General features: G+C 37.6%; 2 protein-coding genes across 3 annotated transcripts; one reads left to right on the plus strand and one right to left on the minus strand.

Annotated features, from left to right (window-relative positions):
* The first annotated feature begins 678 nt into the window (after positions 1-678).
* On the plus strand, positions 679-10333 carry LOC124186171 (retinol dehydrogenase 14). Its single transcript, XM_046577625.1, has 5 exons — positions 679-871; positions 3969-4242; positions 5605-5844; positions 7182-7564; positions 10027-10333. The coding sequence occupies exons 2-5, from the start codon at positions 3972-3974 to the stop codon at positions 10129-10131; spliced, it is 999 nt and encodes a 332-aa protein (XP_046433581.1). The 5' UTR covers positions 679-871; positions 3969-3971; the 3' UTR covers positions 10132-10333.
* Positions 10334-11436: 1103 nt separating this feature from the next.
* Positions 11437-19994, minus strand: LOC124186172 (hemolymph lipopolysaccharide-binding protein-like). 2 transcript variants are annotated; one of them, XM_046577627.1, is made up of 3 exons: positions 19812-19994; positions 19636-19705; positions 11437-12060 (listed from the first exon to the last, which is right to left on the minus strand). In XM_046577627.1, exons 1-3 carry the CDS (start codon positions 19921-19923, stop codon positions 11676-11678), a joined length of 567 nt encoding a protein of 188 aa, XP_046433583.1. In that variant the 5' UTR covers positions 19924-19994; the 3' UTR covers positions 11437-11675. The 2 variants fall into 2 exon arrangements, with proteins under 2 accessions (XP_046433583.1, XP_046433582.1); XM_046577626.1 differs by lacking the exons at positions 19636-19705; positions 19812-19994 and adding exons at positions 12132-12201; positions 12314-12555.
* Positions 19995-20321: the final 327 nt, after the last annotated feature.

A 20321-nucleotide genomic window follows, 5' to 3' on the forward strand; every position in this document is an offset into this window, starting at 1 on the left:
TCTTACATTTTCTTGTAATTCCCCTATTTATTGAAACAAGATATATTTTACGACAATTTTAAAGTACAACTATTGAAAATGAAATTTTGTCCACTGCAAAATTTAGATTTTGGGGCTAACTTGTAAAAAATTTCGAAAACGACAAAAAAATTCACCACAAAACGCAGCAAGGTTTATCGTCTTCCTTTTATCGGGACAAAAATTGTAATACGCATAACCCTTTGCGGCACAGCGTCTCAGATATGAGACAATTGTTTTTTAGATCGGTTATTCAACATTTACATTCAATTCTTGAGATATTGCTGCTATTTTTTTTTGGTGCATAATCGGCCTTCGAAGATGTCATTGCTGATGTTTTAAGAGGGATTACGATGATTCCAAAATTAAAAAATTTAAAATAGCGGATCCAATATGGCGGACTGAAAATATAAAAATTGATCCCATTCGCTCATATTAGATCCGCCACTTTAAACAGTTAAAATTTCTCAGATCCGACCTCATTTTTGAAATCACCGACCTCGAGAACCCTTCTATACCAAGTTTCAAGGAATTTGACTGCAAGGTGAAATGTATGCTTCAAAGGGTTAAGCATCGCTCACTCACGCAAGTTACCGGCATTGTCGTACCGGTGAGATCGATTTGAAACTTTCGAGTCGTGCAGGCAGCCGTGACTGTGCATATCCTACACTCAGGCATGCGTGATGATCAGTGCTGAAGAAGTACCGCGGTCAAGAGTAGGGATTTCAACAGGTTTGAATTGTACCGCTGCTCAGTTTTCAGTTGCTCTGTGAATACCGTACGGAAAAGAACCGTAAAGAACCACGTCCAACGAATGCGACCTTGGATAACAACATCGAATATCGCAGGTTGAGTGAGTACTTTGTCATTTCGTTACAAATAGTTACGAATTGCCTGTTTTTCATTTGAACGTGTTTACAATTTTTCAAATCAAACCTTTCTTTTTATTATTAAAATATATGCCTTATCTACGCATTTTTTTTTATTTGATACGTACACGTAGTCCATTCATTTTAGGCGTATTACAGTCTGAACTAATCTTCCAGGTATAAGACTACATTTTCCCACCGCCATTTTGGAATTCATTCTTCAACTACTAATTAAGTTGCGAAATTCGATTCTAAATGTGTAGAAAAGAAAGCATGCACCGAGTATTGTAATAAGTCTTAACTACTGCTCAGATGTCGAAACGCCATCGACTAACTAATATGAATTTTTTTTTTATTTCTTATCTTTTTCACGATTTACGTTCATTTATTAGGTGTATACTAAAACGAATGTTCGAAAGCATTCCTCACTCCGATTTAGAATTACGATTAAGCTGGAAAAAAAAACTGTTATCCGTGAATATATATTTATACATACATTACAAATTGGATAAAAGTGTGATTTGACAAAAAAAGGTAATTTCAAACCATCTTGATCGTTGACAGGGACTCACATTGTTTTTTTTTGTTGTTTTATTTGTTGGAAAACCGGAATGCTTGATAATCATACTTATCTCCATACTTGATGATTGAAGATTTTTATTTATTAATTTTTTTTGTGCCTATAGTTTACAGATTTTATTTAATAAATTGAGTAATTCATGTATATGGCTGCGTATAAATACATTTGATTTGCCCGTTAATTATAAATTGTAATAGCAAAAAAAAAAACAGAAATGTATGTACATAGTAAAGTACCGTATATTGAACCATCCGTTAGGTGGGGGGCCGAGGGGGGGGGGGGGGGGGTCAAGCTTGGGCAGACTAAAATCAACCTATTTTTGAAAGTTTTTTTCATGAAAATGAAAATACGCGAAGCAACTTTAGTTTGAGGGCTTTATTATTCATAAATTCAAAAACATTTTACAACTTTTTCATTGAAATTAATAACGAAATGGTGGTATGGGGCATGTGAGTAATGAACGACCACGTTTTCAATCCGATGGCGTGGAATCCTCGATAAAATTTTATCTGATCGACTTGAAATTGTGACGCAATTTTTAAAACATGTTTATCGATTCGACCTCGTGACCTGATTTTTGAATTTCAATCATCAAAATGAATTTTTTTTATTAATTTTTTTGCTAGCAATTCTATGTTCGAAAAATTACATTTTTTGTTCATAATCATATATATATCAGAAAAAAATTTTTTTTCTCAACGTTTAGGTACCGAGGTCGAATCTGAAAAGGTGTCCAGATCAAATTTTTTTTACAACATTTGTTACTAGCTGGATAGTGATGTCAGGAGATGCTCCACCGCTAAAGCCCTCGAGTTCGTAGTCGTTTGCTACTTATATGCTCCATGCTGTTATTTTGTTACTAATTTCAATGAAAAAATTCTGAAATATTATTGACGCTACTAATAATAAAGCTCTCGACCTCAAGCTGCTCTAAGCGTTTTCATTTCCTTTGAAAAAAACTTCTAAAAGTAGGTTTAATTACAGACCGTCCAAGCTGCCCCCCCCCCCCCCCCCCCCCCCGCCCCCCTCTTAAATTCGAGTATCGGGCAGTTCTATAGGAAGTAGGTCCATTTGTTTCCCTATACATATACATATACATTCCTAATTTGACTGGTGGTTGTGTTTACTCTGGTTTACTATATTATAGGCATAGATAAATGAACTGGCGACCGTATAGTGATTTATATTCGTACTCACGCAACTTGAATCTGTTAAATAGCATTGAACGTAGGTTTTCCGACCGGTTTCCACGGAATTTATAAGCCAGTCTATAAAGTTTCGAAAATTACAAGTTTATGAATATAAATTTGAACGAAAACTGGTTTATTCTACCTTGAAATCGACTACTTCACATTCAATTGTAACAGAATTTCATGCTTACACAATATCAACTACTAAGCGTGTATAACAGCATATTTATATATAATTACATGCTACTCGAGGAACACAGAAAAAAATTGTTTGTGCGCAAACGTGTTTCAATTCAAGGATAAATAATTGTTACATAGGTACGTGGCAAAAACGAATCTTTGCTTACTTGTAACAACATGCATATTACGATTGTAATTTTGATAACGGAAGGTGAAGCTTGACTCTTTTACTTTTCTTTATCATACCGTTTTATTTCACTGCAATTTTTTACTTTTCGCAATCTTGCAAAAAGTCTTGTAATGTATGCACGTAATTAAGCTAGACAATCTAGGCTCGGATTACGTCAAGTACTCATTGCTATCATCAATTAAAGTCACAACTATACAGGGTGCGGCATTTAAAGTGTGACAGAGCAATAGTACTCAAACTATTGATGGTACTCAAAAAAGTTACAGATGAAAGTTACGTTGTTCGAGAAGGCCGTCATACTCGACCATCTTATTTTTTTGTCGGTAGAGGCGCTGAAGCTACGTCAAGGTCAGCGCCACTTTTTTAAACGGAACAACGTATTTTGTTTTCTACGACATTATTACCGAATTTGAAGCAAATTCAGTGATCTACAGTCGAAATGTAAATAAAGTCGAGGGTCATCACTTCGAGCATTTTCTGCGGGTAGACACAAAGCAAGGCTAGTAAATCCTTTGAAAATAATTATTTTGATGCGATTCGATTTTTCGACTATTTTCATAATTCGCGTGCGTAGAATGACCTTGTGTTGTAGATTACTGAATTTGCCTGAAAGTCGGTAATAATGTCGTAGAAAACAAAATACATTGTTCCATTGTTTAAATAAGTGGCGTTGACCTTGACGTAGCTTCAGCGCCTCCACCGAAAAAGAAATAAGATGGTCCAGTATGACGGCCTTCTCGAACAATTTAACTTTCATCTGAAACTTTTTTGAGTATCAATGATAGTTTGAGTACCATTGCTCAGTCACATTTCAAATGCCCCGCTCTGTTTATTGCTCAATATTCGATTACCAAAGGAACAAAAACTTGTGTTTGAAGTCTGGCTAAATTTTGTTAATGTGAATAATGATCAGCGATTTTTTAACCATGTAATTTCTGCAGATAATGTTACTGGGGATTGGTGCTTGCCCTCTTTTTTGCTGCGTGATTATCGGAACTATAATTATTGGAGCCGTTCTGTTGGTGATTGGACTTCGACTTTTCGCCTGCTACACGTTAGGCATTTGTAAAAGTAAGGCAAAGATGGACGGCAAAGTCGTTATCATCACGGGGTGCACTTCCGGTATTGGTAAGGAGACCGCAAAAGATCTTGCCAAGCGAGGCGCGAAGATCATTATGGCTTGCCGCAACCTCGACAGCGCCAACGTCCTCAAAGGTTTGTTAAAACAAGAGACAAAATTAAGGTTGAATGCGCTTTACCGTCTGAATTGAAAGTTAGAAAGACAGAGAAAACCGTTAAACCCTTTAATTCACGCTCAGCGTCCTACCTTTTTTTTTGCAGCTTTTTATTTATTAAACTACTTTTTTGGTAACAACTTCCGAGTTTTTTTGGTTCCACATGGCCCCTGAAATACTTCTAAGTTTCAAAAAGATACAAAATTTATTTATCTATTTAATGCAAAAATAACACACGTAAACAAATGTTTGAAACTCATACTTTTTCAGGAAAAAAAGTATTTTCCGTTAATCTATCATGAAAATCCGAATGTCAATTTTCACCCAAACTTAATACATACCAAAAAGTTTTAGGGAAGGTTTTCAAAATTGTTCTGGTTGTTTTTGTTAATCTGCCATATTGGATCCGCCATTTTGAATTTTAGAATTTCGAGTTCAGATTCGTAATCAGCGACCCCAAAAGCACATTTATAGAAAAATTTCAAATGAATCCCATGCAACGACAAATGTACGCATAGGTTTAAATAATTTCTAACAATGTTATGGGTGCCAATCATTATGCATAATATATTATGCACACCAATAAAACAATTTTGACAAAATTCTCGTAACAAAATCTAAGATATAAAGAATTTGAGAAATAAAATTATTATTATACAGTGTGCAAAATAATTGAACTCAGACTTTTTTAATGCGATTCGTACGTTTTTCCTTTTTTTCTTGTTCACTGTAGATTTCTGGAAATCACCTGAAAATGATTTTACAATCGGTTATTTCTAGAGTGGGTAAAACAAGAGCTCTGTAAGTACGGTGCAACAGATGTTCGTTAACAACTACATTTGTACATTATAACTACGCTCTAATATAAGATCATAGAGATGATTTTCATACAGTTTTTGGGAATTTGGTCAGCGAGCAAAACACACCGTGAACATTAAAACCGGATAAAACCAGCAGAGGTTAATTATTCTGAATTTTTTAATTACAAAACCTCTTCTCAAATTCTTAATACTAATTAGCTTGTATTATTTAAATTCGCTCAGAATCATTTTCATTACAAAGTAGAATGTTGTTTTATTCGTGTTGACAATTATTCGCACAAATAACATTCCGGGATATTCTTTGTAAGTTCTTTTCTCTTGCAAGTTTTGATTCAGACGGTACGGCTCATGAGTCGTTAATGAAACAAAGAATAAATAACCATTATCTGGTTTTGAAAATTGAGGTGTATTTATTCCACTACTGTCACCTTATCACATAAAAATTTCATTTTCAACTCGATAAAGAGAAGAGAAAAACGTGACCACATAATCATGATTACAAATTTGTTTTTCATCGGCAGATGAGTTGGTAAAGTCTACGGGAAACAACAACATCGTGGTGAGAAAATTGGACCTCTCTTCACTGAAGTCAGTCAGGGAATTTGCCCAGCAGATTAACCGGGAAGAATCGAGACTCGACGTTCTCCTTCACAACGCCGGAACGGCGGAGACATTCAGGAAGAAGGTCACCGATGATGGTCTCGAGATGACGATGGCCACGAACCATTACGGGCCATTCCTTCTCACCCATCTTCTGATCGGTAGGAAATCTTGTCCAGACTTGTCCAAATCAATTGAAAATGCCGCAATTTCATACGTCTTCCGATTTGTGATACACTAAAAGCGATAGAACATGATAAAATCAAAGAAGACTGTGGTTGGAAAAACCGTAACTGAGTTGAAATTTGAGACTTTGATTTAAAACAGTTGTATACTTTACGTTTATTTTCCAGTTGGGCAAAATTTCAAAACCTACGAATTGAAACTGATTAAAACCCGATTATTACCAGTTTCATAGTAATTGTATTTAGATGTATAAATTTTACGTTTGAACAACTATGGTGACATAAGAACGGTATTGGTATTGGTCGAATTGAACTTTTTTAATTTAAGTAAATCTTTACATTTTTGGATCTCTAATGTCAGCAATATAAGTTTTTAGAAAAATGCCGGGCATTCTGTCTGTACCGAAAAAGTCCTGTGATGATCTTGAAAACGGCTAAATTATAAAATGCGAAATTTGCAAAACCTTACAATCAAATGATGGGCGTTAAAAATTGCCATGTCCCGTTTACTTCGACAGTATGTTTCTCTCGAAAAAAATTGACCAAGCTCGAAGGTCCCTGACACAGTTCATATGACGTTTACAGTAAATTTTATATGAATTGCTATAAAATGAATAAAATAACGCAATAAGAATTTCATGAACAATAAAAGAACGATTTTGTGAATTCAAAGAGAATATTAACGACAAAAGATTCTAATTATTCTTGATGGTACTTTTAGTAATTGGATTGGTTTGCAAAGTGATGGAAAGTGCCGCGAAAAATATTATTTTTAAAATTTGTTTTTCAATGTCAAAAAGGTATCGTCCGTTCATTTAATTTTCATAACTGATTTGAATGAATAAGAGATGTAGCTTTTGCCGTAGCTTTTCAGTTAGCCACAGAAACGTTGCATAAAGCATTAAAGATCATGATTATTAAACTTAAGCTTAAGTGAAAAATATATTAATGTCATTAAAATTTATTTTAAACAATTTCTAGATGATTCGTTCTGAAATGAACCGAGCAATGCCTAACAATCCAATTTTAAAATTTTAAAAATGGGGACGCTTTTGAACTTATACATAACTGACTAACTTTCTTTATTTATATTTGCTATATTCAATTGATTTTTATTGTGCAGAAGGATTTTTTAATGAAATTCAACTCACGTCAGTCAGCACTCAGCAGTTGTAATTAGGTCGTGTGGTATTCCTACCTTTACCGACCGAGGAAACTCGCCCTTTTTCTTCCTATATTAAATAAAGAAACGAACGAAATGGATTCAAATGGACTGTTTACTTCACAAATTTTTAAGAGTGAAAATTTTTCAGATCTTCTGAAAAGGTCGGCGCCCAGCCGCATAGTTGTCGTGGCCTCTGAGCTGTACCGACTGTCCAGTTTGAACCTAAACAACATGAACCCGACATCCACGTTCCCAGGATACTTGTACTACGTGTCGAAGTATGCGAATATTGTCTTCACTCAGGAGCTTGCGCGGCGTCTTCAGGGTTCCGGAGTTACGGCCAACTGCCTTCACCCCGGGATGATTGACAGCGGGATATGGAGAAACGTTCCAGTACCGTTGTCCTGGGGACTGTACCTCATTATCAAGGGATTCTTCAAGACCCCTGAACAGGGTGCTCAGACCAGCGTCTACCTCGCCGTATCGGATGAGGTCATTGGTGTCACCGGAAAATACTTCATGGATTGTCACGTAAGTTTCTTTTCAAAATAATTAAGATTTAGACATATCACTAGCATCCAATTATCGATATGAGGATTAGGTCTGCTTAATTTCTGCCATGTTGAGAAAGTCCACTAAGTTTCAGAAGTCGACTGACTGCTTTCTTTATACTAGAAATTTGCAAACAGTTAATTCGTGTACTGTGAAGAATTCATTGCCAGATTAGACATTAAAATTTGCTGGGTTGATTAATTGCGTGGCAAAAATGATGTAAAACTTTCCATTCACCGAGTCAGTACATTCTGACTTATTGATGGTGGAGAAACAACCTTACCAACTCTTACCGATTGAGTCTTAGTCTTACCGATGAAGGTAAGACTCACTCTTACCGCCGGTAAGGTAACATGATCATCGGTAATAATGATTATAACCAAACCCAAGCGCGTATGTTCCCATAAGCGCTTAGTTTGTGCCGGGTAAGGGAGGCATGGGCTAGTAAATATCATTATGGATCTGCAACCGTCTTGAGGGTATACTTGGGGACAACGAATCTGAGACGACTAATTTTGGAACGAAGTTCCTTATCGCTCGTTCACCGTAGGGGCTAGGCGGAAAAAAACGACACCAAAAAACCGACACTTTTTGGCTATAGTGCTCGTTTGCTATAGTGCGCGCGATCTCCCTCTCTCTCTCTCTCTCTATTCCAGCGTGTGCGCGCGCTCTCTCTCTCTGTCTCAGCGCTTGGGGTGGGAGACGGCAGCAGCGGTCTCTCTCACTCACAGCGCACGACTATACTTCGCCCCTCTTTCTCTCTCCTACAGCGTACAACTATACTTTGGGCCGCAGCGCGCTCTCTCACAGCGTACGTCTATACTTTGCCTCTCTTTCTTTCTCATAGCTTTCCCACTTTCTCTCTCTCTCTCTCACACAGCGCTCGGAAAGAAAACAAGCGGCATCAGTATAGCGTCTCTTTGTAGCGTAAGGAACTTCGTTCGTACCGGCTGTCCCATGACAGCTCTCATTTTTTTTTACACTAGACAGTTATGTTGGCAACACAGAAAAACCTACAGCGCCATAATCGGCCGAGCGTGAAACAAACTCAATCTCAATAAACATAACATAACCCATCACCGTCGTCGAATCTAGGCTTAGAATCATAGTCTTTATAAGTCTATGCTTAGAATACCGCGGCGATGATGACTTGTTAGATTGACATGTATTCTAAGGTTAGATTCGACAGTCATCGGTTATGGTATGTTCATTGAAATTGAGCTTGTTTATCGCTCGGCCGACTATGGCGCTGTAGGTTTCTCTGTGCTGCCAACATGACTGTCTAGTGTAAAGGATTAGCCATCTCAGATTCATTGTCCCCAAGTGTACATACGTTCTCTTTTGGCGCTGGCCAAAATTAGTAATAGTATCGTTGGATTTATCGGAGTGTATTGTTAAACACAAGACAAAATATTGATTACACATTATCTATAGATAATGTATTGTTAAACATAAGACAAAATATTGATGTTCGAAAGTAAAAAAAAATTTTCAAGAAAATTATACAGTTCTGCAACCAAAAAACTGTACAGGTTGTTGAGATATCATGTACACCGTTTCGAAAAACGTGTTTGAAACAGTTTTGAGAAAAACATGTTTAAAGTTTGAGCACTAGTTTTTTGATTGAAAGAATTTAATTCACATATCTCGCTATTAATCTGACATTCCTGCGTCATATTTCTGGAGTTACTCACAAGCATAAATACTTACAAGCATCACAAATAAAAATGATGACGGCATTATTTTAAAATTCTTTTCCACTAAATAGCGATAGTGAGAAATGATATGCAATGAAAAGGAAATCGTTTGTAAATAAAGACTTAATGAATATTTAGTTTTATAACTCCATAATTGATGGATTGTTAGAAGCAAATTAATATTCCTGGCGCAAGCGTCGTACGTGTGTGAGGTTTGCGCCGCGAATTCCATAAATGTAATAATTTTCTCATTAAATAATTAGAGAGTGACAGACCTAGGAATTGATGAATTCGTTACTTTCAATCGATTTCATTCTTATTACACGCCTCACTGATTGAAAAAAAAAGTATTGAAAATAAATTTGTTGGCTAACTACATGCTAATTTCTATTTTAGTACTTACAATTAAAGTAATCACTCACAAACGTTTATAAATGATTTACAAACGATTCCTGATCGGAAAACTACCAAAACCAAGTGTACGTGTTGGTTGTCTGAACGACGTAAGTCGCCTTAACGTATTTAAACTCAAATTCTCCCTTTCCGTAGTTTTGCACACTAGTGCGATGCTACTGTAGTCGGTAAGGTAGTTTTGAATTCGGTAAATAGGTGTATGTAATGTAAAAAAGACTGGGTTCGGTTGGTAAGATTGGGTAATTTATCATCGAACTGCCCCGTGCACTTTTGCACACATCAGAGAACTGTTCCCAATTATTTTGACAAATTTTAACCTCATTTTTTTAGGAACATGGACTGTCTCAAGGCGTACAGGATGCGGCTAAGGGGAAAAAGCTGTGGGAACTTAGTGAGGGATTTGTGAAATTGGAAGCCAATGATCCAAAGATATGAAGAAAAAGAACTGAATTATGTAACTGCAGATGAGCTATACGTGTGCACACAATCGGCAGAGATAATTATAATTATAAATAGTAACTGTTGGTCGGAGAATGACTACGACATTTTTTATTGTTTTGTAATTTAACGATTGTTGTTTGCGGCTTCAATTGATATATAATGTAATTATAATAAATGCACATGATATTTGTTTTTTAAATTTTCATTATTGATGGAAAACAGCTTTTATCTGGCCAATTTAACAATTGATTATAAGTGTAACATGCGCTCTTTATCCATTATACCTATCTATCGTATACTTGAGTAGTCTCCAATGTGGATCCAAGTTCAATTTTTTTCACAAATATGTAATCTATAGTTTGCTTTCTATGAAGTGCGTACACATAGAAAAGTGGAATGTTGAAAATAAATCTTACGTCAGACGGCGAAGTTACCGTTCCCTACGACATACTTACTACTGCTATTGACTCACATACCTCCTCACAATCTTCTACGAGTGGTATGATTATCTCCGATAACGAGGGCGAAGAAGAAGAAGAAGGAGAAGAAGACGAGGTACAAAATGGACAGTCTACAGATATGGAGCGCGATGCCGGCGATTCCGAACGGGAAGACCGGGGTTTTTGCAGCGGATCAGATACCCCTCATCTGGACACGCCCGACAGCTTTGTGTCAAACACGGATCATCACACACGCTCCGGTAGCCACTGGGTGGGGTTTTTCGTCAGTTCCTCGGGCCACGGTACATACTTCGACAGCTTCGGATTACTACCATTCGTCCCTCACCATAAGCGGACTTTACGAAGAAATTGCAGACGATACGACTGGAACGACAGACAGCTTCAAAGCCTCACTTCTGATGTATGTGGACAATTTTGTATTACGTTTATGCACTTTATGGCTGCTGGTTTTTCTCTGCGGGAGTTTCTCAATATATTTGCTCCTGACCTCGAAAGAAACGATCGTATCGCAGAATTATTCCACAACCGAATAGCCCATGTCACAAAACGCAAAACTAACACCATCAATTCAAATCACATTTATCCTATAAGTTGTCTTTAATGTTGTACCTCTAAGAATTGTAATGTTGCTGATTATAAGGCTGGTAAATAAAAAAACCTTGCTAACATATCTTGTGTAATTATAAGAACATTGTAATTATCATTTATTCGTTATCTGTAATAACCATGTATAGTTTCAAGAGATTGTCCCGGTATATATTACGTATGCATAATACGCATGCGTGTCGGAAATAGTATTTATATGCACACACCTACCTAAATAACTGTACAGTAAAACTGTCATCGAGACCTTCTAACTTTATTCGAAATAATGTGCTCACTTTGCGTGGTATTAAGGGAAGCACATAGTGGGCAATTGCAACAAATTATACCGCGTAAGAAGTTTTAATTTTTCATTACACTTTCAAGACTTATATTGTATATTAACATGAGTTGTTGTTTCAACATTCTGACTTGATTATCTATTTTGCTTCGTTGACGTTTCTTGCAATCTGCTTAACGGTTTTCCAACCACTTTCAATGGATTGGTAGCTCGCATATGAAAGAATGTGGCTCATTGCATTTGTGGTCGTTGAGCCCGCCACTGAAGTGCAAAGATCCACAATTTTCAGAGCCATAATCATTATTGGGTTCTCCGTTCGCCCATTCGTTGAACCCAGCCCTGGTCAGATTTTGCCCGTGGATAGTGACGTAGTGGCCCTCCTCGTAAAGGTCGTGGAAGCCGAGATTGACATATTGCGGATTTGGTTTCATTGCTTTGAGCACCGTCACCACTGCATCCCTCTCGGCCAAAGAATTGATGATGGCCAGGTGCCCGCCTTCCTCTTCGCAGGTTTTTCGAGCTTGGTTCCACGAAACTGCTTTCGAGTGCAGCTTGTAGCCACCGATGCCCGGAAAGTACCTGCATCACATGACACCAAATTTCATCAAAGTTCAAACTCTCTTTGACCAACCATCGACGGTGACACTCACGTGTAGTCGTCTCTTCTGACAACCGGTGGATTTGGAAGAAGGCAGGTCGGATTTGCGTTTCCAGTTGCTCCTGGAAACGAGACATCGGAAGGCCGTTATCACAGATATAATGCGAATACGCGCTTTTTGCACCGCGTGCGAGAATCACACTGTGAACATGTTCGGGAGATACTCACCTCCTGCGGCTGCTGTACGAGCCAGCACGATGATCATGGGCTTCAAGGATGATTGTCCCGCCAGAGTGTAAGTTACGAAGAATAGTAGCGTTTGAATCGCGATTATTCTGACCGCCATGGCTGACGTGTGGATGTACTATTTCCGTTGCAGGCTCAACGACTTGTTCAATCCTCGCGAATGGAGAAAAAACTGCCGAGTTTCTGCAGCTATGAATGAGGAACGACTGTTCGCTTGATGCGATTTCCAGCATCCCCAGACACTCTGTTCGTTTTTATACGCAACTCGCTTTGAGTAACTCAAAGGTTATCCTTTCATTCTGACCAGCGATAAATCTTATTGACAAAGTTTCTCAGACATTTATTTTTACAGACAAAAACCTGGTTAAGGAAAAAATCTGTTGTTTTGAAGGGAAATACCAAGCACTCTGATTAAATATGCAATCAATTCTCGTATATTTCCTTAAATTGGCTGGCGAAACACAAATACCTATTTTGAATTTATTAAATTTATCTAGTTAATGTATTATATATATAAATTTAATGCACATTTACTGTACGGCATTTGGAATTTACTAAACGTACTACCGAATTTACGTGAGACATTTACAAAGAGATACGAATGGTCTGTTAGAATGAAAAATTTATTGTGACGAAAGGATTTAATATCCATAATTTCAATTAACCCATAACTATGATTCGGAAATTACTTGATAGTATGTTAAATGTACTGTACTTATAAAAGTTTTCAACAGTGTTCGGAAATTGTGGGATTTTCTTGTGGATCTACGTAACATTTGCAGGTGTAAACTTTATGCGAAATCCTTAACAGTATATCAGATTTCAGCAAAGCCCAGAGAACTACTATGTAAATTTTGAAATTAGTGATAAAATTTTCAATTTGTGACATTTGCACCGTCAATTTACAGACAGGTTCTGGAAATTTACTGAATTTCGTTACTGAATGCGTTTGTAAATCAATTAAACATTGTATTACTATTATTAGCAATCGCATTTATTAATGTTCATAACAATGTTGGACAACATCGGAATAATCTGTCTCATACGAGTCAATCGATTACAAAATAGAACAAAATCCTGAAAAAAATCCAAAAATACTACTCTAAGAAATAGAACTCCTAGATAAGACTCAGAATCTCATCCTGCGGATCGCATTCTCGAAGGATAAAATGTATTCTACAGAAAATCTCTTTGAGGACACGGATTGTTAGAAATTCGACAAATGTACGTAAAGGCTGCGGCAATGAAAATACATGAATCAAATTTACCGGACGAAGCATACATGATCGTACACGTGCATTACACGAGGCTAAAGATCGATAAAGGTGTAACAAACTTGAAAACACACTCGCAGCAGGAAAACGTCAAGCTGACTACATGGGCAGACAAGTCTAAAACAAACTAGCTAAGGAGGTAAGAAAACAGTCAATACTGAAGTTTGGAAAACACGTGAAACAATAGATCTTGGACCGTGGAAGAAAATACTTCGACATTATCACGAACCTAGAATAAAGCTGATCGGAACTAGAAGTCAAAACGGAGGATGGACAACACGAAACAATAATGCGCGAATGGACTGCTGAGTACTGCATGGCCTACCGATGAGTTTCCAAACTTATGTAAAAAGAACAAAGTACTATACATGTGAGAGTATATTACGGCTTTGGATTTAAGTGTATTTATTCGTGAATAAATACGTAAAAACTGAGACGGGTAACAATGTTCAAGAAAAATAGATTTATTGTCTCCGTACATTGCTCAGACATGCATTAGAATGTAATCATGAACATAAGAGGATCGATAATAAACTAAATTGAATCACACGAGCCGCCTTGAATTTTTGACGAAAATTTCATCGTCTTTGGGAAATGCTGCGAAACATTCTTTCATGCAGTATTCCAACGTAATTTTGCGAGAGAAATCGATTGGGCGCAGTCCCAATAAGCTGCGATCAACGGACCAAAAGATACAGCCCAAAAACGAGAACCTGTGTTTTTGCCATTATTTAGCTGTTGCTCTTTTCATCGTATTCTCTCTGCTGTCGGTCCTACGGTCTGATCGCCGCGTTTCCTGAGTTCCTGGGGGTCCAATTGGTCAGGAAAGGGTCATACAAATCGAATCCGAGACCATCAGTTTTTGGCCAGAAAATGAAGAAAAAAGTAAGGATAACCCTAATAATAATAATAAAAAACCATTTAACCAATCCAAACCCCGTTGCATTTTCGGCGAAAATTTTCGCGATTTCGAAAAGTGCTGGAATAAATTCTTTTGTGCACTAATCCAACGTAATTTTGCGAGAGAATTAGATTGCTTGCAGTCAACACGCTGCGAGCGACCGATCAAGATTCATCGCTGAAAAACGTCGAAATTTTCTGACTATTTTCCGAGCTGTTCGTTCTTCGCATTTGTAGATGTCTCACTCATATGTTCGACGGTATAATCAGTCCTTTAATCGTCATTGAATTCGATCAATGGAGGGAAAATTTATAGGAAGAAACGACGCAAAAAAGCAAGGATCGTCTGTTGAACAATAAATCAAAACTGATGGCCATAGTACATGAAAGTTGTGAACGGTTTTCAAGAAGGTGGGGAAGACAGAATACAAATTCATAGCTGAAAGTTTTAGTCATTCATTGCGCCTTAATCCTACATCAAGTGATCAGGTTTTAGTATGGAATAATTATACAAGTTGACAAATTCAATTATAGTGAAAGACAAAGAGGAATTTCAAAATATAATTCTACACTGCGAAAGAAATTCAATTATCATATGTGGACGTAAAATAGCAAAAATACTGTATCGGATAGTTATATCCTTATTTATAAGATATAGCCTTTGTTTTGGCTTGCGTACAGGTGCGGCACATATCTGCAGGATACGATATATGATATTGTGTCGTCTCATTGTCTCTACTGTATGTAACCTGGATAAAAATAAATAAAAAATCAACGTTTACCTCATTTTCTTTGCATTGTTTTAACTGTCAGTCGTCGTTATTCTTGATCTGTCTTTCACTTCCCTGGGGTTTCAATTCGTCAAGGTGGTACAAATTGATCCTTTGATGTAAAGTTATTCGCTCACAAAATCGTGAGAAAGTAAGGCTAACTCCCCTGAATTTTTTGTAAATGGATTAAAACTCTGACGACTCTCAATCATACTGGAATTGATTTTCCGAGGTACTATATCAGCATAATTAAACGATCAAAAGTTTGCAGCATTAAACGGTGAAACCCTCTTAAATTTAATCCCGTGTTACTTTTTCACAATCCTTCTTAATGTCCTTACTACATTCCTGAAATTGAAATTAGTCAGAAATCGCTTCTTGAAATTCATTTCCCGACAAAATGTGTTAGTTCTAAAGGTATATTTTCAACTGCAACGTCAACTCTCATCAATATTAACGACAAATTTCGAGAATTTCAACAGTCTGGTAACAATCTGCTTTGTTATTTTCCGATAGAAGTCGATTTCTTCAGGTTTCAGGTCACGTTGTCCAAGCACACACAATGTCACAGCTAAAATGCCAATCAAACCTTCCCTTATTTCTAAATGTTAGTCACACGACTTTTTATTGTTAAATTGTGATTTTTGCAATCTTTGCACGTCAAAGCCTGGGTTCAAGTTCGTGTCAAGCAATCTCACAAACAGACGAAGACTATCGTTTCTCATCGGAAACTTGAACTTTCGTGATAGTCTCAACTTGAGTCAAAGTTGATTTAAAAAGTGGTCAACGAGTACAGGAAGTACAGTCATTTGGACACAGCACAAATATGGAACGATGTAATACCTTCGACGTTCTAGAGATAATTTACGGCATAATTATAATGAATTTGTGTCTACCTAATTATTTTTTTTTTCCTTATTTTTTACATAACAATATGATATTCTATGGTTTCATAAAATACAATACATTTTCATTCGCATAATAAGTATCTTATTTTCACACGAGACACCGATACTCAGGTCTGAATTACATCAACTAATTAAGTTATGATTTATCGTAGATTGAATTGGAAGAATAAGACATTCTGCGAATATGAAAAATTGTACAATAGTGTGATAATAAACTCGCATGTTAAAGTTAATGTTCCTTAAGTATTTTTTTAGCCCGAGTTACTTTACCTCCCAAACCCGCGTCTTTCAGGAATATTTTTTCCCTTGATCCACATTATTCTGACTCTCGAGCTGATAAGAGTCACTTACGTAAAGTTCTGGTTCATTCCTTTTTTCCTTCTAATTATTTTGAGCTTCTTCTTTTTAACATGTCGTTTTCATGTGACCAACTGTACGCGATAAGAGCATAACGCATCCGTTATCTATTCTCGTTTCTTAAATACGAATTACCCACGTTTCTAACAATTTTTATTAAGTATATGTATTACTGCGAACACGAGGTTGTATATAACTTATGAAACATGTAAAGATTCTTCTTATCACTCATAAGATTCACGCGTCATTTTCCCCTAATCCGCAATCTAATAATTTCGACAACTGGTCTTACAGAAATATTCTAGCGTTAGTCAGAATTTTCGAGTATTTTTCAACGCCGCGCAATCCTCAGTCATAAAAATCGTTACCTGTGATTAATTGAAAACTGCATCAACGGATCAATACTTGAAATCAATTCGGGACCTTTTTAAGTGATTAATTCAAGAAAAACAGTCAAACGACGTTAAATTTCCACGGTGCGTAAACTTTATCAACGCAAAAATTTTTTGGTACGTATGTGGAACAAGATTCGAAACCGAATCGGGACTTCTGTTCAAAGAGTCATCGAAATGCCGCGAAACCTGTACGTCTTATCGTGAACAAGTCGTGTGGTTGTAAACAAAATTTTTGACCTTTGAACTCGAATAAAAGAGACTGGTTTTGCAAATCTTTTTGAATAAAATCACTTGTTCTTCGAGGTCCGTTGCGAAAAAATGGAAAATGTTTTCGCCAAAATTTCGCACAGCGTTGGAAGAAAGAAGTTTGGACCTTTACTTGATGTAGAAACAGTGACATTGAATCGGAAAAAACGATCAGAGTCTTGGGTCATTTGGTTCTGGAGACGACACGATAAATAATGTAGATACGAGTCAATGTACGCATGTGGTCAATCTTCCGAAACAACAAACTAATTAAACTTCCAGTTTCTCAATACCGCTACTGCCTTCGACAGCGCTGCAAAACCGCATTTAACTGTTTCGTAAAATTTACTCGCTGATCAGTAATCAATGTGTACCATAAATCGAAAACTGCAGCGCGATTAAACCATAAGTGAATGCGTAAGAAATAATTCGAGACCCAAGTGGCAACTTTGAAAATGTGAATATTGAATCAACGCCAAGATAACGAGGATTGTTTTTTATTTTTTTCTTCATCTACACGTAAGTATCATTTTGATATGGCTTGCGCAAAACAAGAAGAAATGCAAACGTTCTTAGTGCCATAACTGCTGGTAACCTCTTAGATATGATCCTCGTTACTATCTTGCATTCAGACGCAAACAGGAAAACTTACTAACCAGGAAAATATGTACGACGTACGAGTTTATTTATCAGCAATAGACTTGCGAATTCTTCATTTTCATTCCTTTCCTAACAATACGAATATTCCAATAATTCATACTACGTAATTCGATGATGGCTGCAATTTCACGACTGAAACAGAAATAACACGAAGTCAGGTCCGCGATAAGTGAAACTGATTATGGATGTGATTTGTCTTACGTTAAAAAAATATGATTCCTGGTAAAAGTTATAATAACCATAGAGAATGCGTGTCCATAGTAATTACCATCCGGTAAATTCATTCCATAATAACATTAAACGAAGAATGCATTTATATCTAAACGTCCGGACATAAAATCGTGACAAAGAAAGCCGCAAGCACGCGTCGCACGTTGGGGCGAAGGCATTTATGTTCCGCTGTTCATGCATGAATTAGCTTGCAATTAATTCCGTCGTTTCCTTGAATAATCTTTTTCTCCACAGTTAATTGCGCGTCACTTATAGTACACTTTTACCATCACCAAATGATTAATTGTTTCATACTACTAGTAAGCTTAAATTATTTGTTATGAAAAAATTTTAGAGCATATACATATTTGAAAATCACTAGAAATCGATCTTTCCCAACGCCAATTTCATTTTTACGCATCACTATATTGTTATTATTCCTAAAGTTGGAATAACTCCAACAAGAAATTTTGCGATTGAATCAATTTGACGATTTCAACTGGAATCATTCAAGCAGCCCATAAATTGTTTATCGTTAGCTTCTGCACGCGTTGCGTAATACGTTGTTCATTTAAGGGATACTAATAAGCTCTGGATGAGCTCAACGACGCATTTGATTGTACCTGGGCAGGTGCTTTAATTAATTCATAATTGTGTTGGCATGTAATCGGTGGTATTCGAACCTGATCGTTCTGCGACTCCACTGAGTTAAGCGTGCGGTCAGTAGAACGAGAGCTATCTGCGCAAGCCAGACGGGCTAATCGAGACTCGTGTCTTCATAATTTACTACAGCCGCTACGTAATGAACTGGGAAGACTAATTAATTGCTCAGTTATTCGTCCGCTTGTTGCGATGGATAAAGGACGCGATTTCTCTGCCTACAGGAAAATGTACCGTGGCTGTGGCAACTTGCCGTGATAAAGAGGAAAAGAAACCGAAACCTCGGAAGAGGTAAAGCAAATCGAAAAAAATCTGCCAATTCTCATCATAAGTCTGGAGAAGAAAGTAAAACCATAAGCATCGAACTTCGTAGTTACTTCATTTTTTACGGAAAAGAAAAGTTTCACCTTCCGATTCCACTAAGATGTTCGAGAAGCAGTTGCTGCACCGATTCTAAACAGTGGCTTTGTGAAATAGTTGGATTAATTGATCGATTTATCGCTGCAATAACGGAATTGCCGGGACTGAAAAGACGATAATATTAGTATTATTATAACCAAAGAATTGGATAGATTTTTTTTCGACGTCCGAATCGAGGAAGCTCGTGCATTCCTGGCCCATTCACCTTATCGCTGTGCCACGTAGTCGAGGGCATATATTATTCGACTTTGGACAAGATATTTCGTTATCCGCAAACTGACTCGCCGGAATTAACTTTCCTACCGACGAAAGTTTTCAGCAGCTTCTCCAAAAATGCCGTACGAATCCTTGCATGTGCTGCCTTACGCAGATGAATCGAGCTTGGTTCCACGAAACTGCTTTCGAGTGCAGCTTGTAGCTACCGATGCCCGGAAAGTACCTGCATCACATGACACCAAATTTCATCAAAGTTCGAACTCTCTTCGACCATGCGTCGACGGTGACACTCACGTGTAGTCGTCTCTTCTGACAACCGGTGGATTTCGAAGAAGGCAGGTCGGATCTTCGTTTCCAGTTGCTCTTGGAACGGTGAAATCGGAAGGCCGTTATCATAGATATAATGGGAATACGCCCTTTCCGCATCGCGTACAAGAATCACACTATGAACTTGTTCAGGAAATACTCACCGGTTGCTGTACGAGCGAGCACGAGGACGATGGGCTGCGCAGATAATTTTTCCGCCAGATTATAAGATACCAAGCACAGCAGCGTTTGAATCGCGATTATTCTGAACGCCATGGCTGACGTGTGGATGCGTTATTTCCGCTGCAGCCTCAACAACTTGTTCAATCCTCGCGACCAGGAAAACCTGCGGATACAGGGCGAGTACGATGCTGCCTCTATACCGAACTCGCAAGTCGTTAGCTTATCGTTTCACTCTGATCACCTGCGTTAGTAGTATAGGGGCACTTTGGGGCGTCACAACAAACCCCCCTCGCACCCCTCTCTGGCGCCAGCCCTTCGCCTAGGAGTGACTTTGGGGCGCCTTCCCCTTCCCCCGCCGCCCCTCGCCAAGGAGCAAATTTTGGGGCACCTTCCCCTTTCCCCGCAGCCCCTCGTCCAGGAGGTATTTTATTTTAGCATCTTCTCCGGACGACCACCCCTTTCCCGCAACCCCTTGCCAAGGAGCGGTTTTT

Source organism: Neodiprion fabricii, chromosome 7 (genome assembly GCF_021155785.1).
Source record: "Neodiprion fabricii isolate iyNeoFabr1 chromosome 7, iyNeoFabr1.1, whole genome shotgun sequence".
Lineage (NCBI taxonomy): Eukaryota > Metazoa > Arthropoda > Insecta > Hymenoptera > Diprionidae > Neodiprion > Neodiprion fabricii.